The sequence below is a fragment of the Bombina bombina genome, chromosome 4, assembly GCF_027579735.1.
Source record: "Bombina bombina isolate aBomBom1 chromosome 4, aBomBom1.pri, whole genome shotgun sequence".
NCBI lineage: Eukaryota > Metazoa > Chordata > Amphibia > Anura > Bombinatoridae > Bombina > Bombina bombina.
In genome coordinates, this window is record NC_069502.1 from 1,020,353,948 (window position 1) to 1,020,381,834 (window position 27,887).

At 37.2% G+C, this 27,887-nt stretch overlaps 1 protein-coding gene across 1 annotated transcript; it reads right to left on the reverse strand.

The window, feature by feature from the left end:
- Nucleotides 1-811: 811 nt before the first annotated feature.
- SNRPB2 (small nuclear ribonucleoprotein polypeptide B2) lies at nt 812-27,835 on the reverse strand. The gene is made up of 7 exons (XM_053709328.1): nt 27,784-27,835; nt 26,127-26,197; nt 23,159-23,331; nt 21,314-21,467; nt 8,021-8,052; nt 4,309-4,397; nt 812-1,592 (listed from the first exon to the last, which is right to left on the reverse strand). The coding sequence occupies exons 2-7, from the start codon at nt 26,188-26,190 to the stop codon at nt 1,433-1,435; spliced, it is 672 nt and encodes a 223-aa protein (XP_053565303.1). The 5' UTR covers nt 26,191-26,197; nt 27,784-27,835; the 3' UTR covers nt 812-1,432.
- Nucleotides 27,836-27,887: the final 52 nt, after the last annotated feature.

The window sequence follows — 27,887 nt, forward strand, 5'->3', positions numbered from 1 at the left end:
TTCTCGCCTCCTCTAGTCATGGATGCCACCAATTTGAAATCAAGCCTTCACTGCATTCCAGTGCTAAGTTACAAAAATGGCAGCATCCATAATTAGAGGGAGATGCATGAAATGTATTTACTGTTTAATTGATATCCCTTTAACAAACTGCATGGAGAATATTTCACTTCAGAAATATAAACTATGGTAAAAAGGACAGGAATCTGAATGATTGATTTAAAAAAAAAAAAGAAAGAAAGTATTTTTTTTATTTGTTTCAGGGAATAGACAGCATGGTTCTCCCTAGAACTAGAAATCAGACCAACTGAATATAAAGTGTATTTAGAAACAGCAGCTTAGAAGTCATAGTTTTAATGAAGGGAGGATACATAGCACATCAGCTACAGATGTTGAACCTTGAAGTATGTAAGGCATATACACAAACTTGTGGACTGTGGGATTGTAGAGAACCTGAAATAACACCTGAGATTCTGACGGCTTTTGTGTTTTTGTGGTTGTGTTTTGTAAGACAGAAGTTGCATGTCACAATAAATAACTAAAAAGTCACCACTTGAAGCAGACATTTCTTATCTGAAAGATTTTATGAATTTTGGGAAACACAATTGCCCTCAGTCATGTCACAACAAAATGTATAGGTTTCTAACCTTGCTTATGGGACAGTATTGTGATGACAACTGTTTCTTTATCTGGTATATAAAAAAAAAAAGTCAGGAGAAGTAAGGGATTTAGATTCCAATATTTGATGTTTCTTCCTTTCACCAAGTGGTAGCATAATATTAACTCAATAATTAATAGTCACCTACAACAAATGTGATAATGACAGTGGGAAAAAAGAGCATCTTTATTAAGTACAAACAAAAAATAAGAAGACTATAGATGAAACAAGGGGGGGGGGGGTAGAAAAAAAAAGTATTTAATTTTCCTTGAGAATATCCTGTTCTCTTTCTGCTCTCAGATAATTAAAATAGTTGACATGGACATTCAGATTTCACCTTTTGTATCTCCCCGTTTGCAAAATGAAAAATCTTGTCCACACTACACAAAAAATGTAGATGTAATGCACCCTTCTATACAGTAATTAAAACATTTGCAAATTTCTAATAACCCATGACACTATTATACACAGCACTGTGTATTACACTAAAACATTATGTAGCAATAAATCCTGTCTGGTATAGAAAAAACAAAAATCTTCAAGAACCACCAAAACCCTTTGAACACATTTTCTTTAAAAACGAATAAACATTTGTATTAGTAGTGACTTGAGACTTCAAAAAAGGTAAAACATGAATTACAAGATAATAGGACATGTACTTTAAAATAAAATTCAATATAGAATACAAATGACATGAATCTGCTTTCCAAAACATGTAGATCACTTATCAAATTGTCTAACTGAATAAAAATATAAATAAGTCTTTTTGGACCATGTCTATTTTTTAGCATAAGTAATTTTCATAGCATGAGATGGCGTAATCTTGAATCCTTGAAGTGCATCACGTGCAGATCCAGCCTGCGTTTCATCCTCAAACTCTACAAAGGCAATATCATGTCTACCAGGTACCAAACGTACTTCTTTGAAACCAGGGAACCTATTAAAAAACAAAAAATTACATATTTTTTTAGTTGCACATTTATAAATTAAAATACTAGAAACCTACCACCTTCGAGTTTTTTTGTTTTTTTTTTAATTTAGAGAAAACTGTTCTGCGACACCTAGTGGCTGTAAGGTGGAAATAAATGGAGTTCTGAGATGTCTACTTGAGGAAGAGCTGTTAAACCCAGAGATTGAGGTTTATGACCACCACATATCTGGTATGTTATACATTAAAGATCTACTACCTTTTAAACATACAGCTTTTTATTTAAAAAAAAAAAAAAAAAAAGCCATTTGTGAAAATGTATGCTAAATACTGCATGAAGTAGTGGAAATGGCCATGAACGATACATTTTGGGCCAGATTACGAGTGGAGCAGAGGTTTGCTCTTGTCAGGCTTACTACTGGTATTACAAGTTGAAAGTAAACGCGATCGCTTGAGCTCCACCATGATTTACACGATTTCAGAGATCTGCTTAAAGGGACACTGAACCCAAATTTTTCTTTAATGATTCAGACTTTCTAATTTACTCATATTAGTTTTTCTTCGTTCTCTTGCTATCTTTATTTGAAAAAGAAGGAATCTAAGGAGCCAGCAAATATTTAATTCAGAACCATGGACAGCACTTGTTTATTGGTGCTGTCCAATCAGCAATGACAACCCAGTTTGTTCACCAAAAATGGGCCGGCATCTAAACTTACATTCTTGCTTTTCAAATAAACATACCAAGAGAATGAAGAAAAATTGATAATAGGAGTAAATTAGAAAGTTGCCTAAAATTGCATGCTCTATCTGAATCACAAAAGAAAAAATCTGGGTTCAGTGTCCCTTTAATTGTTTCGCGAGACATAAAAGTTGCACAAAACCCTTTAAAATGCATTATAAAAAAGTACACTTACACTAATAACACCATCTAATAAAATAAAAAATAAGTTACACAAAAAGGTTAAAGGGACATTATACACTCATTTTTTCTTTGCATAAATGTTTTGTAGATAAACTATTTATATAGCCCATAAAGTTTTTTTTTTTTTAATTAATGTATAGTTTTGCTTATTTTTAAATAACATTGCTCTGATTTTCAGACTCCTAACCAAGCCCCAAAGTTTTATGTGAATACGCTCGACTACCTACTCCAGCTTGCTCCTGTTTGTGTAAAGGGTCTTTTCATATGCAAAAGAAGGGGGAGGGGGGAGTGTCTTATTTCCCACTTGCAGTGGGCTTTCCAGCTACCTTTTCAACAGAGCCAAAGTGACAGCTTCTAAGTAAGTTTTTAAACAGTTTTATACTGGATTTTTATATCAGTATCTGTGCATATTATTCTTTATAGTAGTGTCTATTACATGCAGTTATATGAAAATGAGTGTATACTGTCCCTTTAAAGGCTCAAAGAAATGAGGTCTTGGGTCTTAGAGAAAAAAAATAGGAAAAAAAATAAAATAAAAAGCAGGCAAAGGGATTTAACAGAGATACACGTCTATAGAGATAAAGATAGATATAGAGATAGCTTCAGACTTGAAAAAAGGAAGACACTCTTCCGAAAGCTTGTTATCTTATAAATGTAGTCCAGAGATTTAGATATAAAAAGGAGTATTGCATTGAGCAATTATACTTTTTTTATTGGACTAACTATACATTTGTAAGATGGCAAGCGTTCAGAAGAGTGTCTTCCTTTTTCAAGTCTGAAGCAATATATATCTATATATCTCGATATCTCTTATCTGCATTGGAGCCCTTTGCAGTTAAAGGGACACTGAGCTCAATTTTTTTTCTTTCATTATTCAGATAGAGCATGCAATTTTAAGCAACATTCCATTTTACTCCTATTATCAAATTTTCTTCATTCTCTTGGTATCTTTATTTGAAAAGCAAGAATGTAAGTTTAGATGCCGGCACATTTTTGGTGAACAACCTGGGTTGTCCTTGCTGATTGGACAGAACCAATAAACAAGTGCTGTCCAGGGTTCTTAACCAAAAAAATGGCTGGCTCCTTAGCTTAAATGCCTTCTTTTTCAAATAAATATAGCAAGAGAACGAAGAAAAATTAATAGAAGTAAATTAGAAAGTTGCTAAAAATTGCATGCTCTATCTGGATCGTGAAAGAAAAAAATTGGGTTTAGTGTCCCTTTAAGTAGATGAAAACAAAATAAAAGCAGGCAAAGGGATTTAACAGAGATACACATGTCTAAAGATCTCTCTATCTCTGCATTGGAGCCCTTTGCAGTTAAGTAGATGAAAATATGTTAATCATATTTATACAATATTCATAATTTATAAAGGTTTTAACTATTTACTGTAAATAAAACACATTCTGCTATGTGAATTACATTAAATATTTTTTTCTCAGGTTAGCGCAAATGAGATTGGGTTTGCCTGAGTGTGGGGTGTTATTTTTTTTTCCTCCATTGACTTCTAAGGGGGAATATACATGAACGCGTTTGCGATATTCTAACTTGAGTCAGCACGAGAGCGAAAAACAGTTTACTTTCAACTCGTAATGTGAGCACAACCCGACAAGCACAAAAAGTTTACTTATAGCGTAATTAACGATCGAGCAGGATCATTAACTTGGGCTCCACTCATAAGCTGGCCTTTTAGGTTGGTTCTTCAAAGACCACCTAGCTTTTCAACTGACTGATTCTCACCTCTCTGTCCCTTAGGAAAAAGGTATTAAAAACTACAATTTAATTTACATTTTTAAAAAACTTACTGGTTAAATAACATAGAAAGCATGATCTCATTGGTCTCTTCTGGCAAGTTATTGAGGAAAAGAATGTAATTGGGTGGGTTGTCCGGCACCTGTGAGTGAAAAAAGAAAAATAAAGTTATAAATAATATGTAGCGAAATTATTAAAATATAGTTCTAAATAGAATTAAAACAAACAGATATTTGTATAAATACACATTGATGTGGAAATACAAAAAACAAATGCTCACTTAATATGCAGCTATAGTTAAAATTTTAAGGGCCTCCATTGTCGAAAATTGCATGCTCTAACCCCCGCAAAGGAGTCAAACACCCAGTAGATGTTTCGCTCAAGACCCGTGGTGCACGGCAGGACCAGTGCTGAACCTGCCACTGATCCAATCAGCAGCGCTAGTCAAATGTCTGCTTTCTCTTGTGGGTGATGAAGGTTTTTCACCCTATCTACTGCCAAAATTACTTTGCTGTTTCACTTAAAATCTGCCAAGGAAATTGCTTATATGGGTGGCACAGCATGAACCTCTAATTGTAAATAGACATTCTAAAATGGTAAAAATGTGTATATTTTTTTTAACTAGATCAGATATAAAATTATATGTAGAAATTTCAGAATTAGAACATTTAAAAAAAGGAAATTAAATCATTCTTACAGAAATTTCTATACCTTGGTTGATGGATTTTACGAAATTGTTTCCAAGGGAATGAAGCCTAGTTATAGAAATGTCCATAAATTATACTTTTTGTTTAGTTTGGCTCATCCCCGTGGTACTCACCAACAGAGAACTACGAAAACAGTAAATACAAGTGCTGGCAGAAGAAAAAGGAAATGTATGCTTACCTGATAAATTTATTTATTTTACGATATGACGAGTCCACGGATTTCATCCTTTCTTATGGGATATTGCCTCCTGGTCAGCAGGAGGAGGTAAAGAGCACCACAGCAGAGCTGTATATATAGCTCCTCCCTTCCCTCCCACTCCAGTCATTCGACCGAAGTTAGGAAGAGAAAGGAAAAGCCAAGGTGCAGAGGTGACTGAAGTTTAACAAAAATAAATACATACCTGTCTTAGAAATGACAGGGTGGGCCGTGGACTCGTCATATTGTAAAATAAATAAATCAGGTAAGCATAAATTTCCTTTTCTTTTACAAGATATGACGAGTCCACGGATTTCATCCTTTCTTATGGGATACAATACCAAAGCTATAGAAAACGGATGAAAGGGAGGGACAAGACAGGAACATAAACGGAAGGCACCACTGCTTGAAGAACCTTTCTCCCAAAAACAGCCTCGGACGAGGCAGAAGTGTCAAATTTGGAAAAAGTGTGAAGAGACAACCAAGTTGCAGCCTTGCAAATCTGTTCAACAGTACCATCATTTTTGAATGCCCATGAGGAAGCCACAGCCCTAGTAGAATGAGCCGTAATTCTTTCATGAGGCTGCAGTCCAGCAGTCTCAAATGTAAAACAGATGATACTCTTCAGCCAAAAAGAAAGAGGTAGCCGTAGCTTTTTGACCCCTACGTTTTCCAGAGAAAAAAAACAAATAATGAAGAAGATTGACGAAAATCTTTAGTCGCCTGCAAGTAAAACTTCAGGGCACGGACCATATCCAAGTTCTGTAACAGACTCTCATTCTTAGGAGGATTAGGACACAATGAAGGAACAATAATTTCCTGATTAATATTTTTGTTGGAAACAACCTTAGGAAGAAAACCCGGTTTGGTACGTAACATTACCTTATCGGCATGAAAAATAAGGTAAGGAGAATCACATTGTAATGCTGAAAGCTCAGAAACTCTGCTAGCAGAAGAAATAGCAACCAAAAACAAAACTTTCCAAGATAACTTAATATCTATGGAATGCATAGGTTCAAACGGAACCCCTTGAAGAACCTTAAGAACTAAACTCAAACTCCAAGGAGGAGCAATAGGTCTAAACACAGGCCTGATTCTAGTCAGAGTCTGACAAAAAGATTTAACATCCGGAATATCTGCCAGACATTTGTGTAGCAAAATAGATAAAGCAGAAATCTGTCCCTTTAAGGAACTTGCTGATAACCCTTTCTCCAATCCTTCTTGGAGAAAAGATAAAATCCTAGGAATCCTAAGCTTACTCCACGAGTAGCCCTTGAAATCACACCAATAAAGATATTTACACCATATCTTATGGTAAATCTTTCTAGTAACAGGCTTACGTGCCTGGATCAAGGTATCAATGACCGAATCAGAGAACCCTCGAAAGGTCCTGCCTCATTGGAAGCTTCCACGGCGGCAGAGAGGACATGTCCACCAGATCGACAAACCATGTCCTGCGAGGCCACGCAGGAGCGATGAGAATCACCGAAGCCCTCTCCTGTTTGATCCGTGCAATCACCCGGGGAATGAGAGCAAACGGTGGAAACACATAAGCTAGGTTGAACGACCAAGGCACTGCCAAGGCATCTATCAGTTCGGCCTGAGAATCCCTGGACCTGGATCCGTATCTCGGGAGCTTGGCATTCTGACGAGATGCCACCAGATCCACCTCTGGTCTGCCCCACCTGAGAATCAGGGTGGCAAAGATCTCCAGATGGAGTTCCCATTCCTCCGGATGAAACGTCTGTCTGCTCAAAAAATATGCTTCCCAGTTGTCAACTCCTGGGATGTAGATTGCCGACAGATAAGAGTGAGCCTCCGCCCACCAAATTATCTTGGATACTTCTGTCATTGCTAAGGAACTCCTTGTTCCTCCCTGATGATTGATGTAAGCCACAGTCGTGATGTTGTCTGACTGAAATCGGATGAATTTGGCCGAAGCCAACTGTGGCCAAGCCTGAAGCGCATTGAATATTGCTCTCAACTCCAGAATATTTATTGGAAATAGAGAATCCGACCGAGTCCAAACACCCTGAGCCTTCAGGGAATTCCAGACTGCACCCTATCCTAGTAGACTGGCGTCCGTTGTCACCATCACCCATGAGGGTCTGCGGAAGCACGTCCCTTGGGACAGATGATGCTGTGACAACCACCAAAGAAGAGAGTCTCTTGTCTCCTGATCCAGATCTGAGGAGACAAATTTGCATAATCTCCATTCCACTGTCTGAGCATGCTCAGTTGTAGAGGTGTAGAGATGAAAACTAGCAAAGGTAACGATGTCCATTGCCGTCACCATCAATCCAACTACCTCCATGCACTGAGCCACTGATGGCCGAGGATTGGACTGAAGGGATCGGCATGTATTCGGAATCTTTAACTTTCTGACTTTCGTCAAGAAGATTTTCATGGATATAGAATCTATTAGAATTCCCAGGAAAGGAACCCTTGTCTGTGGAATTAGTTAACTCTTTTCTAAATTCACCTTCCACCCGTGAGTCCTTAGAAAGGAAAGAACGTCGGTATGAGAGACTTTGTCAGCTGATAAGACGATGCCTGTATCAGAATATCGTCCACATAAGGCGCCACTGCAATGCCCCACGGCCTGAGAACCGCCAGCAGAGACCCTAGAACCTTCATGAAGATCCTGGGTCCCGTGGCCAGCCCGAAGGGAAGGGCCGCAAACTGAAAAGGTTTGTCCAGAAAGGCAAACCTCAGGAACTGGTGATAATCTCTGTGGATAGGAATATGAAGATAAGCATCCTTTAAGTCCACGGTAGTCATATTGACCCTCCTGGGACAATGGAAGAATTGTCCGAATAGTCTTCATCTTGAAGGATGGAACTCTGAGAAACTTGTTTAGACTTTTGGAGGTCTAAAATGGGTCGGAACGTTCCCTCTTTTTTGGGAACCACAAAAAGATTTGAGTAAAACCCCTGTCCCTGCTCCTGTATTGGAACGGGACAAATTACTCCCATAGTGGAGAGGTCTTTTACACAACGTAAGAACACCTCTTTTTATTTGGTCTACAGACAATTGTGAAAGAAGAAACCTTCCCATTGGGAAGGAATTTTTGAACTCCAACCGATACCCTTGAGACACAATTTCTAGTGTCCAGGGATCCTGAACATCTCTTATCCAAGCTTGGACAAAGAGAGAAAGTCTGCCCCCTACTAGATCCGGTCCCGGATTGGGGGCCGCCCCTTCATGCTGTTTTGGAAGCAGCAGGTTTCTTGGGTTGTTTCCAAGCCTGGATGGGTCTCCAAATGGACTTGTGCAAAATTCCCTTCCTGTTTAGCGGAAGAGGGGACACCCTTGAAATTTCGAAAGGAACGAAAATTACTCTGTCTACCCCTTTGCTTAAATGTCTCATCCTGAGGTAGGAGATGACCCTTACCTACCGTAACGTCAGAAATGATCGCTTTCAAGTCAGGCCCAAACAGGGTCTTAACTTTGAAAGGAATAGCCAAAAGCTTGGATTTTGAGGACACATCCGCAGACCAAGATTTTAACCATAAGGGTCTGCGCACTAAAATGGAAAATCCTGCATTCTTAACAGCCAATTTGGCAATCTGAAAGGCAGCATCCGAAACAAAAGAATTAGCCAGCTTAAGGGCCTTAATTCTATTCATTATTTCCTCTAAAAGGAGTCTCAGTCTTAAGAGACTCTTCTAAGGCGTCAAACCAAAAGGCAGCAGCAGTTGTGACTGGCACAATGCAGGCCGTCGGTTGTAAGAGAAAACCTTGATGAACAAAAAGCTTCTTTAGAAGACCCTCCAACATTTTAACCATAGGGTCTTTGAAAGCACAACTGTCCTCAATAGGGATAGTCGTACGCTTAGCAAGGGTAGAAATAGTTCTCTCCACCTTAGGGATCGTTTGCCAAGAGTCCCGAACGGTGTCAGCTATAGGGTACATTTTCTTAAAAATAGGGGAAGGTGAGAACGGGATACCCGGTCTTTCCCATTCCAGAGTAATAATTTCCGAAATTCTCTTAGGAACCGGAAAGACATCAGAAGAAGAAGGAACTTCTAAGTATTTGTCCATCTTACACAATTTCTCTGGCGGTACCACGAGAGAGTCACAGTCATCCAGAGTCATCAAAACCTTCCGCAGCAACAGACAGAGGTGTTCAAGTTTAAATCTGAAAGACATGACATCCAAATCTGTATGGGGCAAAGCACTCCATGAGTCAGATAGTTCCCCCTCGGACAGGTTCTCCCTACCCCCCAACTCAGAGCCCTGGGAGGGTACATCAGAGATAGCCATCAAGGCATCAGAAGTCGCAGGGGCCACATGGGCTTCTGCCCTGCTACGCTTGCCTTGTAACACTGGCAACTTAGATAACACTTCTGTTTGGATGGGATGTGTAAGAGAGCACTTTGAGCTAAATAGGTGGAGATCACAGTGTTATAGTTATTTTAACTATAACACTGTGATCTCCACCTATTTAGCTCAAAGCGCTCTCTTACACATCCCATCCAAACATTGCTTTAACTGATAGTCCACTAGGGGACTTTAGTAAGCGAGCTTTAGGGGAAGCGCTCAGTTTACTATCCATTTTTAGATAACACTTCTGTAAGGGCGGATGACATAACTGCAGCCATGTCCTGCAGAGTGAATGAAGTGTTAGAGGTTGTGGCGCTTGGGGAGAAAGTTGCGGCATACCCTGCGTCTCATCAGTCTGACAAACATCTTTAGATAATTTTGTATTAAAAAATATCTGGTCTTTAAACTGTAAAGCCCTCTCAGTACATGAGGGACAAATAGTAAGAGGGGGTTCCACAGTGGCATCTAAACACATAGAGCACGTGACTTCCAGTAGATCATCCCTGACAAGGCAAAAATTGGTCGTGGTATATAATAATTTTGCAAACGAGTGTACTGTGTCTTTAAATTTAAAATCCTAGAATTGTATGGTCTATAAACCAACTTATGCAATACTAGCAATCACTATAGGGACTTTACTCCCCTTATAAAAGTACACTCTAACTTTCTTTTGCCTTGAATACGTATGACAAAATGAAAACAAAAACTGCACCTGCTCTGCTGTGGCGCCTACCTGCCTCGACAAGCCAACCAAGGATACTCCGTGACTGCATGCCTAAGACCGCTTGTAAACTCTGTTGAAATACAACAAGCGGACCTAGGAACACCAGAGCCTCGATGAACACTGTCAGGACCTGGATACCAACTGCGCGATGAAGCGTGCGACGGTAAGCCCCGCCCTTCGTGGGCGGTAGTCTAACTCCCAACAAGGAGAACCACATGGCCTGCACCTGTCGTAGTATTAAAACGACTCAGGCAGTGACATGGTAGTCACAAAAAAATGACCCCCTTGTCTAAAACTTGTTAGAGTATAAACACCCAAATAAGCCACAACTGACCCCAGCGTTCACAACACAACAATGTACCCCGCAATGTGACCGGGCGAGCTATTTAACAGCCCACACGTCGCACAGCTGAATTCAGCACACATAATACAGGGGGGAAAAACGTTCATGCACACCATCACCCCTTCCTGTGGCAGCAAAGTATGGCCAGTCTGTTCTGAGCTTGCATCGATTCCCCAGAAAGCAAGAAAAGACTGCACATACCCCAATGCTGGTGCAGTCTGCACTGGTCCCACACGAATAAGAGGTCCTTCTTTTATCTCCTCTTGCAACTCTGTGGGGACAAATAGGGCCTTAGATAATAACCGCTAAGACCATCAGTAGGGCAGCAACAGAATGGGAGACACGGAACACAGCAGCCTCTCCTCAATTCCCACTGTTTAAAAGCTTGTAGCTTTGCCCCTGAGAAAAAAAATAGTACTCACTGGTACCATTGTAAAATAAACTCTTGATTGAAGAATCGTGGACTCGTCATATCTTGTAAAAGAAATAAATAAGTACACTGAAACTGATCAAAGACAAAGCAGAATGCAGAGCCTTCCTGCTGAATTCTGCACGCAGTGATACAGAAATCCAACAAGAGTGCTTTACAAACATGAGGCAAACTCAGCAGATGTTCTCAAAATAGATATCATTTAAACTACCCATGAAGTACAAACTGCCCAGTAGAATGAGCATTCAGAATGTGAAAAATGAAGTAGTGAATCAAAAAGGACACTATGTGTGACACCAGCATATTACACTGTAGCCTAAAAAAATGTAATTGGAAAAAACAGATCACAGCTTGCAAATAACCCCCCATGCTGACCAGATTCATGGTTTTGTCAGCATCTAAAAATGCAGTTCTAAAATATTTTTGTATTTATATTAGAATGTTGTACAAAACACCGAACTCTTAAAAATACATAATATGAAAAGCTTTTCTGATAGCCAAGATGAACTGGGAAAACCAGGTCTCACAAAGCCTGGAAGCAATAGATAACCACCACAATAGCCCACGGGTGGGGGGGAATTAATGCTAGAAAAAGGAAGGATGTTTTTAGATCAATTGAAAAAAAAAAAAAAGCAGATTCTTTGGGTTATTGTCAATTCACTTCTCTTCATGGGGAGTGCTAATAAGTGAACACAGATATATAGAGTACAAGAAAAATAATTTTCATACATAGATCATTAAAGGGACATTCCAGTCAAAATTTAAATGCACGTAGATTTATTACATCTTTGAATAGAAACATTTTCAATATACATGTATTGGCAAAAATGCTTCTAGTAAGAGTTATCACTGTTTTAGTGTTAACATTTTTCTCTGCACGTGCATGTGAAGCATATTGTCACTGCACCAACATTTTAAATACTGCAGCTGCTCAGATCATAAGTGGGGCTTGTATCATGTTAGCAATTAACAAATTGAGTCATTACCAGATGGTACAAGCACTTTAGGTACTCTGAGCAAGTGTTGTGTTTAAAAATGTTGGTGCAAAGTGCATACTTAAATACATTTTTGAAACAGCTATAGCTTTTATTAGAAGCAATTTTGTTAATACATGCATATTACAAAAATGCTTCTGTTCTTTACCAAAATGCACCCATGTGGTTTCCAATTTTGGCTGGGATATCCCTTTAACACATTTCACTGAACATACATATGGTTAAACCTCATTATGAAAATGCTACAGTGCCAAGATTAGCTTTGAGATAACACAAATGATCTGTGGTTAATGGCCCTGGTTCAATTACCACTGAAGAAATTGTATCTTTAAAAAAAAAAAAAAAAAAAAAAAAACCACAATATGGACATTGTTAGAACATTTCAGCAAGATTCAGACATACCTTAAAGTGTTGCTACATACTAATCTACTGGGGGAAAGTAGAAAGATATTTCATTCTCAGGAATGCCTGCAGTACCCTGATTGTCCAAACAGAGCAACATTTCTGAATCCCTTAAAGGGACATTATACACTATTTTTTTCTTTGCATAAATGTTTTGTAGATTTATAAAGCCCATAAAGTTTTTTTTTTTTAAAAAATGTATAGTTTTGCTTAATTTTAAATAACATTGCTCTGATTTTCAGACTCCTAACCAAGCCCGAAAGTTTTTTGAGAATACCGTCAGCTACCTACTCCAGCTTGCTCCTGTTTGTGTAAAGGGTCTTATCATATGCAAAAGAAGGGGGAGGGGGGAGTGTCTGATAATTCCCACTTGCAGTGGGCTTTCCGACAAACTTTTCAACAGAGCTAAACTGAGCGCTTCTAAACAGTTTTATACTGGATTTTTATATCCGTATCTGTGCATCTTATTCTTTATAGTAGTGTCTATTACATGCAGTTACAGTATATGAAAATGAGTGTATACTGTCCCTTTAAATAATCTGATATTCTGACTCGTCATGAAGAGGAAAGTGTAAAGCTTTTACATTTATCTATTTTATCGCACTGAATGAGAACATTTCCCCTTTCATGATTTATGAAGCACAAACCTACCGGTTCAGTCGGTGGCAATTCAGGTGAAACGTTATTTTCATTTGGTGTCGGCACCTGGAAGAACATTAATCAAGAACAGAAAGATAATTACATGGTACAATATCATTATTCCATTTTCATATCCTGTAATATAAATTATAATTACTATTGACGAGTCCTTGCAAAAGAAGTTAAAATTATTCTTCTCTTTAGTCAAGTCACCAAATGAGGCGCGCTTCTCACACTATGAACTCAAATCGATAGAAACATGATAATGTATGTATGAATGAATAAAAAAAAAAAGTTACCTACTTGCTCAGATATTGGTTTTTTTTTTTTAAATATATTTTTTATTGAGGTTTTACAGAGCAAACATATGACAGAATTCACCTGTTAACAACATAAATAAAAGGTACAATTAAAATTGCGTAAGTTATTCCAAAAATTGTAACATATACAGTAAGTAGGCTAATATAAACCTCGATTTTATGATATGTAGCGGAAATGGCTGACCAGTTAGGAACCAACTCTCAGGCCATACGGCCTCTGGAAATAGAGGAAAACTGGTGGACAGATAAACGGCTTTTTTATGAGCTTCAAGATATGAGGGGGTGGGGGATATTCAGTGGATAAGCACCGCTAAAAAGAGAAAAAGGGGGGGGGCGTGTCGCAATAAAATTAAAAGTAAAAAACTTAAGTGGCAATATAGTGTATAGTAGGGTGGTTACTTGACCCTCAATTTTGCAATATTTTCCAAGAGGCCTTTCTCCTAAATTATCTAATGGCTTTCTCAGGTCTCCCCCATCTTAGAGACAGAGTATATAAGGATACGTTAATTATGTAAAATGTACTCAGGAGCTAGATAAAAATAGACAGACAGTAAGGATACCTAAGAGTACTGGCACACACATTCCATGACCACATAATAAACCACTGAACTAAGGATTGGCTATATATACAGTCGTTGATAGAGCACAGTATGAAACTGACATCAAGTACCTGAACACTAAGGAAATTTAGAGTCTAAGATAACATGTGATAGCTTATAAATTTAGTTCATAGGAATATGTGTACTGTGGATTGTTACGGTAAAGAGAGTACACTTAGCGTGTCTTGGCTTTTATTGCTGAGTGCAGATAAGGGAGAGGAGCTGGGGTAAGAAGTGATCGTAAATTCAAAATGTTTTGGAAGATTTAAGTAAATAGCAAAAGTTCCCACCTGGTAACTTCTAATCCTTTGTGGACTATAACTCTCTAGTTAAGTGCTATAACCCTGCCCACAAAATTAAAGACATGAAGTGAAGTAAGGTACAACATTCCCTCGAAAAAGCCAGACTATATTGTGTGCTAAGGTGGATGTGATGTTGAAACATAAGGGTATACACTTATAACCAACTAAAGAGTACTTTATATATTGTGCAATCTGTAGTAACCCTTTTGCTGTAGCTTCTGAGTAGAGAGACTCAATGCATAATTAGTTCTAGAGACACTGATTGTTTTTGCCCTAAAGAAACACTCTAAGTAATATATAAACAAACAGTGTCCTTGACCAGTTTCTTAAGTTAAATGCATTATATGAATGCAATCAGCTGGGATAATATTAGTGAGGATACTGGAGCCTCTATATAGCAGGGTAGAGACAATGATTACCCATTCTAAGCCCATATACTATTTGACTGCGCCTAGTAAAATAAAACAATAGACTCTATATACCCCATAACTCGCTGGTTAATAGTGGGCGTCCGGATGGGAAGTACCAGAGGTTCTATATTGTAGGTTAGAAGTGTCAATTGTTTAATAGGACAATTGACCCTACAGGACAGAGAAATGCCTAAGGAAACCGTCTCTGTCATTTGAACCTAAGTGCTGTTGAGGTGTATGTGGGCAGTCAAAGGCGATAAACAGATAACTACAAATGACTATTGAGGTGTTAAGTATAACAGAGCCAACGTATAAGTTTCTCCGTAGAGTCAGGGGTATAGTGGCGTTGCTAATAATAATTAAGCAAAATGGAGGTCATGAGATATATACACTAAACTAGGGGTTATTTAATTCCTCAATCATAAGGTATAACATAATCTTGTAGATACCCTGATACATGTTATGAAACTTAATACACAAGTATATACAGACCGGCAATAACTTTTCCCCTCCTCCCAAAAATCACCCTTAACACCTGACTCATAGAGCATAAACAAAGTGTAACATGAAACATGGTAACAGTGGGGTTAACAAATCTTTAGCAGTTCTTAAGATATGCCCAACGATGATGTTAGGAATGTTGCTTAATACAGTCAGGTTAGATATTATTTTAATAGCATCTGCAGTGTAAGTTACCAGAGGCTCTGAATAAAACCAAGGATGAACCCTTCAGGGCACTGTCCTTGTCCTGCACTTATCTGTTCTTAATGTCAGCTCCATGTAGCCAGTGTCACAAAATATAGGAGTAATAAGCAAGGATCCCAACAGCGAGTCCAAATTAGGAAGTCCAGTACATAAGAGTGGCTAGTCTGTATGTAGGCTGACTTTTGTGGCTACGGTGCCTCTCTAAGAAATAAAAACCCTAAGGTATCTAGCCGACTCCTCTTCTGGAGGAGATGGGGGTCTGACGCCAAGGATGATCAGGCTCTTGATGTGGGACATTAGGAAATGTAGAAAGACCCAATAGGCATACAAAGGTTGTTGTGGCTAGACAGGTTACCTTCTGTAGGACTATGTCGAAAGAACACACAAATTGCTCTGCATTATATCTCCGTATCGCCATCACACTGCACCACTTGAAGCTAAGGGGCCTGTGAAGGGTAACGGAGAGAGGTTGAAGTGAGGGGTAGGAATAGTATGGTAGGCTACTCCTGTATCCCGTAGTATTTGGAAGCGCTGTGCGTGAGCTGTACTCCATACCCTCATATTTAATGCCCGCGTTTGATGTATGCCCAGCTACTACTCCTCCCAACCGGGTGCTGGCCGCATCTCCCACGGCAGGGGCGGAGAGCAAAGGACTAGGGCTGATTGCGGTGCTTCTTAGTGTGGAGGTAGGATTGTCTCCTCATGAACGGTTTAGCTTGAGCGGTCTCCTTAGAGCTAAAATCTTCAGTAGATATCTCAGATTTTAAGATGGCAGACTCCACGTGGCCCTCATTTAAAATAGCCACCAAGCTATCGAAGTGCCTGTCCATCTTCTGGTCAAGATCCAGTAACAGCCGATATATGATGAAGCTGGTTTCCTCCATGTTTATAATTTATGAATATCTAGGGTGTTAGCAGTATCAGCAGTGCACCGGGTGTATTCATAAGCTAGGAGTGAGCAATATAGACAAGTTGGTAGGCCGTCATTTAGTGCTTTGATCCGTACCGGGTCTCTGGGGTCATACATGCGGCAAATTCAGATTTGATGTATATAACACCTTCATGAGTGAGATTGCTTAGTTTCTGTGGTGTGATTGAAGCCGCTTAGTGGGAATATTCCAAGTTATATCCTAGAAATCTCCCGGAGCTCCAGTATATGCAGCCATTCTTGTTCGCTGCTTAGACACGCCCCCCAGATATTGTTTGTTTAATTGGTTGCAAGATGTATTCTTTAAGTATTTCATTTACATTTCCCTTTTTTATAAAAAGGAACATTTAAAGTGATTATAAAGATTAATAAATAAGTGCCAGTTTCTAAAAATAAATCTTAAAAACAGGGGCACTTTTATTCATTAAACTTTACAAAAAGACACTTAAAAAATAAATATATAATATACATACCTTTGCATTATGGTAAACATAAAGCTGAGCTTCCACCCGCAGCTCCTGCTTTCTTTAGCATATCGATGAAGATCCGGCTTCCTCCAATTATTGTGTGCCTCAAGAGCTAGACGCCAAAGGGGGCACACAACAATTGGAGGAAGCCGGATTAGTCATCAATCTGCTAAAGAATGCAGGAGCTGCGGGCAGAGGATCGGCCTCATGTTTACCATAATGCAAAGGTAAGTATTTTTTTTTTTAAATAAGCGTCTTTGTAAAGTTTAATGAATGAAAGTGCACCTGTTTTTAGGATTTTTGGAGACCGGGCACTTATTCATTAAACTTTAATACAATGCTAGAGAGAAAGATTTAAGGCAAAGATTAACAGAATTTGTTGTATTTTTTTACAAACTAAATGAGTTGTTTAAATATGGGAGACATACGTAAAGGTTAAGTGCTTATAAAAGCAATGGGCACCACCATGTTCTAACCTAGGTTTCCTTTATATAATCTTCTCTGCAGGGGACAATTGGGGACAGTTTATATATGTATATATATAAAAAAAAAATCACTAGTATTACATTGCCATGTGCAAAGAGTAGTGTTAAGGGGATATTTAACCCAAAAAAATTATTTCATGACAACTTTTTAAATTTACTTCTTTTATCTAATTTGCTTAATTCTCTTGATATCATTTCCTGAAAAGCATATCTAGGAGGGATTGGCTCACTCATGTGCATTGTTATTTCTTCAACAAAGGATATCTTAAGAAAGAAGCAAAGTAGATAATAGAAGTAAATTGGAATGTTGTTTAAAATTGTATCCTCTGTCTGAATCAAGAAAGAAAAAAAAAATTGGGGATTAATGTCCCTTTAAAGTGATGGTAAACTTTAGCTAATCAAATGGAATACGTAACCTTTGCCAAAATAAAAAATAATTAAAAAAAAATCTTTGTTAAAAGGGTTAAATCCATTCCAATAGTAATTATTCTGTTACAATGTTATGCTGGCCCACTGGGATTTGATTTTTTTTTTTTTTAATGACAATTCCAAAGAACATTCAATCAGGGTGTGTGTCATATGACACTTGAAATCCAGCCCTTTGAGAGCCTTTAGGAAGCCTACGTAGCAAGTGGGTGGGACTGCTATCTATCATACCCCAGCCAAAAGGAGGAAATGAAAAGGGACAGAGGAACAGAAGATACCAAGTAGGATTATAAATTTTATTATAATATATACACTTTCTAAAAAATGAAAATGATGTGGTTTTGCTTGTACACTAGTTACTATATTTTTAATTGCAACATTCTTTAAAGGGACACTCTATTTAAAATTAAACTGATTGATAGAGCAGCAATTTTAAACAACTTTCCAATTTACTTCCATTAACAAAATGTGTACACAGTCTTTATATTTACACTTTTTGAGTGACCAGCTCCTACTAAGCATGTGCAAAATCTCACAGAATATACGTATATGCATTTGTGATTGGCTGATCTATCACCTGATACAGGGGAAGTGGAAAAAAAAAAAAAAACCTACTACTCATTTGAAGTTTAGACTAAGTGCGATTGCATTGACTTTTCATCATGCATTTATTGATTATGCAAATATCCTGTATTTACAATCACTTTAACCCTTTCCTGCCGAGGTTAAAGTGACTACATCGGAACAACCGTTCTGATGTAGACAAAGTGAAATCACACGATCGTGCAAGCGATCGTGAGATTTCAATTATTGGATCGGGTCTGGGGGGCGTCCCTATAATGCTAGCAACGCCCTCCAGACCGCGATCAAATCCAGGAAGCGCAGTAGGCTTCAGGACAGCCGTTGGCTATGACATTGTATTCCGTCATAATGGCGCTAAAGCCCAGCGCCGTTTTGACGGAATACAATGGCATAACGGCGGCAAAAGGTTAAGAGTTCCTTGAAATTAGTAGATATACCGAAGAGCTAAAGGGACAAAACCCAAAAGGTTTCCTTTCATGATTCAGACAGAGCATGTAATTTTAAACAACTTTCCAGTTTATTTTGAATATCCAATTTGCTTCATTCTCTTGGTATCCTTAGTAGAAAAGCATACCTATGTAGGCACTACTGGGAGCTAGCTGCTGATTGGTGGCTGCATACAAATGCCTCCGTTTACTAGAGATGTTCAGCTAGCTTCCAGGAATAGAGTAGCTGTTTCTTCAACAAAAGGATACCAAAAGAAAGAAGCAAATCACAAATGCTCTATCTGAATCATTAGTTTGGGTTTTATGTCCTTTAACCCCTTTTGTGCTAACGAAGGCTCTGAGCCGTCACAAAGTTTCCCACTCAGGTGCTAACGATGGCTCAGAGCCGTCGCAAGCACTCACCCAGCTTGAGGGAGGTCTAGGGACCTCCATCCACACCCACTCCGGCGTTCTGGTCTGTATAGTGACAGGCATAGACGGGGCTTCACCTTTTGCGCGGTGACATCACGCGCAATGATGTCATTGCACAACTTATTTAAAACTGACAATTGTCAGTTATAGGAAAATGGGGGCATGCTGCTTAGATGCCTCTATCTCAGGCATCTAAGCAGCTACAGACCCCTAAGACCATTGGAAAGGTAATAGTCTACTCTTTCCAATGGTATAAGTCTTTAATATAAAATAAGATTAAAAACACACATTTAAGGATTTGGAGGTCTCTAAAAGCACATAAAGATCAAAATTGCCTAGAGACCCCCAAAATACATTTTCTAAAAATAAACTTTTATTTTTGAAAAATAAATATCGGTTTTAAGTATTATAGCTAAATGATCACTGTGGTAACCAGCGTTACCGCAGTGATCACCTAGCTGAGAAATGTTGCATTCCCTTTTACAATACGGACCGTAAATTATATTTGTAATGCCATGATCATATGGATAATGTTGTTACAAATGAATAAATGGAAGAGGAATGCTATTTAAAAAAACACCACTACATTTTTTTTTTTTATAATCAGTCTGAGCATGCTAGGAAGAGGAGTAAAACATCCTCTTTACGCAGCTCTATCCATCTTTCAAAACGTATATATTTTTCCTGCAAAGAAGCTTATTTTTTGCAATAAAAAAAAAAAGTTATATATTTTCTAGTGACATAATTCCTTTAAAAATACCTATTTATTTTGTAAAGAGAATAATTATGGCTAAGAATCTCAGTGCTGAACTCAGACTTTGGTATATAAAGCTAAATATTTCTAGAAAGTACACACCAAGCCACATCAAATGAGGTGCCACATGTATTTCTAGCATGAAATAGCAATGCACATCAAATAACTAAACCTGTTGCTTTGCTTAGAAAACAATATTTTCTCAGCAAAGTGCCATATTCCTTTACTAGTTGTGCACTCCAATTTTGATATATGTAGCCTCTCATTTGATGCGCCAAGGGGTGTTGCATTTTACAAATGTGCTCTTTGTAGCAAATTTTAACTTTTGGTTACAACTGTTTAGTTGCAGACATGGCAATCTTAAAATCTTCTTTAAAAAAAAAAAAAAAAAAAAAAAAAAAAAAAAAGTCTTTCAACTTTACCGGGTTATGTCTGCAATCAGACAGCTGTAGCCACCTGGGAAATTAAGAAACATTAAATAACGTACACATTTTTGGAAAGTGCACCCTTTGACGCATTAAATGGGGGGGTGCTACATGTATTGCTAGCAAAAAATAGACTGTAATAATAAGTGAAATATGGCTTTTTGCTAAAAATAAAAACTTTTATGCAAAGCACCATATTCCAATTGTTTCGCACCTCAATTATGTGCTAGAGATACATGTAGCCCCTTATTTGATGCGCCAAAGGGTGTACTTTCTACAAATGTGTGTTTTGTGTACCATATTTTAAATTTTCAAGGGGCTAGACATGGCAATCTTGAAATAGTCTAAAAAAATTGCATTTTTAACTTTTATGGGTTATGTCTGCAATCAGACAGCTGTAGAAACCTTGGAAACTAAGATAAATTAAATAAAGTACAGATTTTTGGAAAGTATACCCCTTGGTGCATCAAATGAGGGGCTGCATGTATTGCTAGCACAAAAATAGACAATGTAATAAGTGGAATATGGCTCTTTGCTTAGAAATTGTTTTTTTGTTTGTTTTTTAAGCAATGCAACTTATTCCATTAATTGCTGTGCATCCCAGATTCATGCTAGAAATACTTGTAGCCCCTCATTTGATGCACCAAGGGGTGTACTTTCCGCAAATGTGTGCTTTGTGCACCACATTTTTATTTCTCTGGTTGCTAGAACTGAAGGGAGCACCACTAGTGTAGGCTATGTGCGTATTTTTCAACAAGGGATACCAACAGAACAAGACACATTTGAAAATAGAAGCGAATTTAAAATTGTATTAAAATGATATGTTCTATCTGAATCATGCAGGTTTCATTTTGACTTTCCTATCCTTTTAATGTTAATGGAACAAACATTTAATACATTCTGGCTAAAATAAAGGCAGCAGTGCAACCATATAAGGCTTTAATATTCCTTTACTATTTTCCCCAACTTAAACAATAAAGGAGAATCCTGAATGGGCAAAAAAAAAAAAAAAAAACACAACACACACAACAGTCACATTTCTGCCTTACCTGCGCAGGCTTTTTATTTGCTGCGTTAGCTGCCTGTTCTTGAGCTTTAGCCTTTTTCTTCTCTTTCTTCTTGTCTTTATCGGAGAATGTGCCACGCATCTTGGCAATTACATCAGAGTCTGTTTTTGCATACTGAAGGCGCTACAGACAAAAGCAAAATACTCAATACAATTGAGTTCATTGAAATAAGCAACATTGCTGTTCTAATATCTAGCACAGTCATGGGTCTTTTTCTGATCCATGGTAGCATTCAAGTTTTCCTTTAGTCATACAGTTGTGCTCATAAGTTTACATTGGACATACTTGAACATTCCAACATGACAATGATCCTAAACACAAGGCCAAGTCGACCTGTCATTGACTACAGCAGAATAAAGTGAAGGTTCTGGAGTAGCCATCTCAGTCTCCTGACCTCAATATCATTTAGCCACTCTGGGGAGATCTCAAACATGCAGTTCATGCAAGACAGCCCAAGAATTTACAGGAACTGGAGGCTTTTTGCCAGGAAGAATCGGCAGCTTTACCATCTGAGAAGATAAAGAGCCTCATCCACAAATACCACAAAAGACTTCAAGCTGTCATTTAGGTTAAAGGGGGCAATACCGGGTATTAAGAACTGGGGTATGTAAACTTTTGATCAGGGTCATTTGGGTAGTTTCTGATGTCCTTATGATTTTAAAAAAAAGAGTAAACAGTTGATTTTATAATAAATGGCTTCAGCCAAACACGAACCATGAGTGAAAGAAAAGTTTTTGTGTTATTCATATTCTCTGATCTATGAAAAATAGCCAAGAATAAATTCTATCAGGGTATGTAAAATTATGAGCACAACTGAAAGTTGGCTCAGACCTTATTACTTACAATAAGACTCCTTTCTATATTAAAATATAACAAAAATAGTACAAGTGATCGGCTACTGAAATACTTCCCTTGGTGGGGGGGGAATCTTCATGATGTAATGTATGCCAGTGTTTCTCGGCACTCATGAATTTATATAGTATATAATTAAAAGTAAATATCTAGTCTATCAGCGTGTTGGATTTTAATAAAATTTTAGAAAAAAAAAAAAGTGCACTATTCACAAATATCGTTAATCAGCAAACAAGTGCAATCGTTAATCTGCAAGGAAATTAGATTAGAGTCTTCTATTACAGATGAATGTAATAGCAAAAGTGTAACTTATACGTTTGGTATTTTACAGGTCTATTATAAAAGAGCACTTAAAGGGACAGTAAACACCTTGACATTTTTATATAAAATGTTAATGATTTAGTTATGTGTTACAAAACAACTTTGCAGTATACTTCTATTTTAAACCATTTCATGTAACTTAGCTCTGAAAAAATTAAGGATTTTCTAATTCTCAGAATTTAATATATATGAATATTTATAGTTTAACATGCAAATGGTGGGTGGATCTTTGCTATTGATAAAAAATTGCAGTAAAATGTATGCCAATTGGTCTTAAAAAAAACATTTACACTTGACAGATGTTATTCTGCAACAGCAGAAATGTCTTGTAACTACAAGGTGTTTACCATCCCTTTAATCTACACCATACATAAGAAATATTTCTTTAAATCGCTCAATGGAAATAGGGAAGCCAGATTTCAAAATGAGTGCTTCCCATACAGCAGACATACAACATGAGCAATAGCAATTTAATCATTTATTATTTGTACAGAATGTGTAACGTCTATAATGAAAAGAATCTATAATCACACAGTAAGACAACACAGTTAAATGCATGTTTCCTAAATACAAGCATGTTAATCCCTGCCACATCCCAAGCTATAGGCCTACCCGATTGCTTTCGCTTCAATTCCACTTACTATTGCTTTATTATAAAAAGGGAATCCTTGTAACTGCCTTAAAGCATTTGTAGCAGAGGCAAGTTCCTTAAATATCACAAAAGCTTGTCCTCTCATCTTCATGGTCTTTAATGCCACAATATCCATGACATGGCCAAATTGTGAGAACAGCGCATACAAAGACCTCTTCAGTTCTGTGGGAATAAAACATTTACTGATTTTAGATGTGATATAAAATAAAAAGTAAATCGAATGATACAAATCTGCAAACACTACATTTTAAGTTGGATTAACATGCTTTTAATGAGGTAGGGGTTATCAAACCAACAATAAACATTTCAAATGTATACTTAAGGACATTTAAAGGGACATTAAGCACAAATTGTAAACTACATGATTATGAACCTTCATTATAAGAACATTTTTGCAATTAAAACTGCAGTTTTGTTTTGTCAAATGCATATTGTTTTAGGTTTATTCTTTTAACTGATTTCCTGGTCCCTCAGACCAAAATAACCCCTGCAAAACCAATCACAAACTAATATTCAGATATAGGACAAACTTTTTGCACGAGCAGACTAGGGTAGCTCACTCTCCTGTAGTCCCTTATGGTGGTTTTGCACCAATTAAACTTAGTTACTATTGCAAAGAATAATTTTCCTATCATGATTATTAATGCAAAACTGATAATCCACCTTTTGAAAGCATGCGACACCACAGAAGCTTAGGGAAAGAGGGAAAGGAAACAAAAGCTCATATAAATTGCCTAAAAAAATATTAACCCATGCCTCCCTGGGAGAAAGTGAAATGAGCACAATGTTTAGATATATTTTAGAGCAAAAGAAAAACAGTAATAACTTTTACTAGAAGCATTTTTGCTAATGAAAGAATATTGCAAAAAATACTTCTATTTTAAATTAAAATGCACCCATGCACAATTCTTATTTTACCTTTCTATCTCTTTAAGTTAGTTTAGCATTGATTCAATTTAGTAATAATTTAACAGGTATTAAAAAAAAACACGACACACAAACAGCTCAAATAAATTGCCTAAAAGTATCATGCTATGGGAATTCTCTCTATTCTCCTATGCGCTCACCTCAGCACGTCTTTGGAGAAGCGCATCTGTGTGCTCAAATTTATATATTAAAAATGTTTTATATATTTTTTTAGCGCTTTTTCGAAGGTGAGCTAAGGTGAACTAATAAATTTCTCCTGTCAAATAAGTAATATGCGCCTAATTTATCATTGGAAATAAGTTTAATCTCTAGTTATGAGTAAATCTTGTTTACAGAAATACCCATATAAATAAAGCATGTTAATTACTTTAACGTGTTTATTTTTAGCTTCCCCTGGTCGTCGCAAGTCATTTCTGACGTCAAATGATGGATCTGTCATCCTCCAGTCACGGTCCCCCCCCACACACACTGGGGGAAATCAGTGCTTGATTGAATGCCGGGATTGGAGGAAGCCGGATTCCTCATTTTAGACCCAGGAAGAGGCTTTGCGACGGGCGGAGGAAGCTGGAGAGGCTGTCAAGATTAAAAGTTATTTTTTCACAACACGAGTGAAATGGAAATTTTGATGAATTAAAGTGCCCCTGTTTTTAATCAAATTTTTAAAAACCGGGAACTTTAGCATCAAAATTTACATTCACTTTAAAGCAAAATAAGTCAATGTATATTGCAATAATGTTTCACTTGGAACAATGAAACATTGTATGTGCCGTTGAAGGAACTAAACTGAAAATTTCCCATTCACTTTATATTTTGCTCACTTTTCCCTTAAAGGGACAGTCTACACCAGAATTGTTATTGCTTTAAAAGATAGATTATCCCTTTATTACACATTCCCTAGTTTTGCATAACCAATACAGTTATATAAATACACTTTATCTCTGTGATTATCTTGTATCTAAGCCTCTGCAAACTTCACCTTATTTCAGTTCTTTTGACAGACTTGCATTTTTGCCAGTCAGTGCTGGCTCCTAGGAACACAACATGCGTGAGCACACTGTTATCTATCTATATGACAGAAATGAACTAACACCCTCTAGTGGTGAAAAACTGTTAAAATGCCCTGAGAAGAGGCGGCTTTCAAGGACTTAGAAATTAGCATATGAACCTCCTAGGTTTAGCTTTTAACTAAGAATACCAAGAGAACAAAGCAAAATTGGTGATAAAAGAAATTTGTTTAAAATGACATGCCCTATCTGAATCATGAAAGTTGATTTTGGACTAGACAGCTCCCTTTAATTTAAAGTTAGGGGTATTTATTCCTGATGCTGGAGTGAATACTGCTGGACACAAATCCCTGATCTTATGACAGTCTATACGATTATGATGTAAGAAATAAGAAGATTTTTAAACATTTAAAGTGATTGTAAAGTTTCATGAATGAGTTTTTTTTTTTGTTTTTTGTTTTTTTAAATACTTAACTTTTTCTTTAGCAAACACAGAACGCAATCCTCTACTCGCAGCTCGTCTGCACTTCATTGACCAAACCTTCCTCCAATCCATGCAGTGGCCTCACGAGATGGACACTCTGGGGTGCATGTCATGATTGGAGGAAGCCTGTTTCGTCATTGCCGAGGTAAGTACAGAGGAGCTGCAGGCAGAGGATTGCCGGTCTAGGTTTGCTAAAGAATAAGGTATTAAAAAAAAAAAAAACACACCACACTGCAATTGTAAAGTTTAATACATAAAAGTGCCCCTGTTTTTAATAGTATTTTTCAGAACCGGGCACTTATTCATGAAAGTTTACATTCACTTTAACATGCAGATAGAGTTTACAAAATAGTGCCTTATTTTGTATACAGGAGATAGATAGATAGATAGATAGATAGATAACTAATCTGGACACGTGTGTGTATATATGAAATTTCCATTAGTCCCAGACGAATAAAATAAAAAATATTTTTTTCTTTAACATTGAGTGGATTATTAACTTACACACACACACAAATTAATACACTTTATGTTTCACCTACCATCTTTTTTAACTTTATCACTCAGGTTGTTGATGTATACTGTATGATTCGGTCGAATATCCATGACTAGACTAAAAAAAAAAAAAAAAAAAAAAAAAAAGACAAAATGTGAAAACATTTCACTGAACTTCATTCAGCTTAAAAAGAGAAATTTAACAGAAAATACATGCTAGACATAATGATGCAATCAAAGCAAAGATTAGCCTTAAACTAAATATGTAGGATTGTTTTTTTGTTTCTTGTTTTTTACACAATTATATTAGTTGTTTAAATATTGAAGTTATAAGTGTAAAGGTTTCATTTTTATGAAGTACTCTAGATTATCGGGCACCATCTTATTTTCTATTTATATCCGTCTTCTGCAGAGAATAATTAGGGACCAATATAAATCAGGCAATAAAGTACAGTTTGTGCAAACAAGATGGTGCAAAAACCCTGGTACATAGAAACATAGAATTTAATGGCAGATACGAATAAAATAGGCATATCAAGTCTACCCATCTTTTTTCTTAGGACAGCCTTATGCATGTTCTAGGCATTTTCTAATGTACTAATATTTATTTATCTTTGTATCTTTATTTGAAAAGGCAAGAATGTAAGCTTAGGAGTCTGCTCAGTTTTGGTTCAGCACCTGGGTAGTGCTTCCTGATTGGTGTCTACATGTAGCCCCAATCAGCAAGTGCTACCCAGGTTCTGAACCAAAAATGGGCAGGATCCTAAGCTTACATTCTTGCTTTTTCAAATAAAGATACCAAGAGAACAAATAAAAAAATTCATAGGAGTTAATTAGAAAGTTGCTTAAAATTGCATGCTCTGAATCAGGAAAGTTTAATTTTGACTAGACTACCCCTTTAAGATTGTGACACCTTATTTTGACTTTTTTGTGCAAAATGCTTTTAGCGTCCACTAATTTTCATATAGTTGAAGGTTTACATCATGTCCCCTGTTTCCCTTCCATTCTCTCAACTATACATATTTAGGTCAGAGTGTCTCTCTTTGTACGGTTAGATATTCGCCTTGTTTGGACAGTCTCTATCATTGCCTGTTTTATATCTGTCCCAAATTGCACTCAGCAGAAGAAGAGCGAGATAACAGGCAAACAATTTTAAGAATTGCATCGTACTTTCCCTTATAGAAATTCAGTGGAATTACAGTAAAACAGGGGAAAATAGTATGTTGCAAAGCTTTTTAACTGCACACATTACAATAACATACAACATAACATCCTACTTTACTGTACAAGGAATATAGTCTATACTTTACAATGCAGCTATAAAACGAATGCCCTTTTCTTTTACAGCTTCGGCTGTAATGAAACATACTGCCAGGAAAGAACCCGCGTTTACCCACGGCATAGTAAATAATATTATACAAAAGCAGACCAGTGCCTTCGCCATACTACCTCCCACTTTATGAAAAGTACATCTGTTTGTATTGATATTCTACCTGCAGTACTAGGCGCACAAACGCGTATCCTAAAGTCAAAATGAAGTCAATTTATTTAGCAAACAAACTCAAGCAGTCACTGGAATGAATGGTTTGCAACGCTGCGTAGTAACTAACAAATTAAAAACTCCGCTATCAAGCCGAAGAGGATGACACTATACAGGTATATGTTACCTATTGCAATCATATAAATAAAGAAACCAGTATTTACCAAACACACACGTTTGCTCCTACTGTGCGACGCCAAGTTACAGACGCACAGTATTTTGCGTCAGTAGTAAGTCACATGAGAGATGATGCGGCGGCTATCTTTAA

Coding starts and splice junctions, on each gene's coding strand:
- SNRPB2 (XM_053709328.1), bottom strand. CDS start 26,190: ATGGATATTCGACCGAATCATACAGTATACATCAACAACCTGAGTGAT. Junction 21,468..23,158: donor CTTTTTATAATAAAGCAATA/GTAAGTGGAATT, acceptor TTTTGTCTGTAG/CGCCTTCAGTATGCAAAAAC. Junction 4,398..8,020: donor CCCATTTTAGACCTCCAAAA/GTCTAAACAAGT, acceptor TTTCACTCACAG/GTGCCGGACAACCCACCCAA.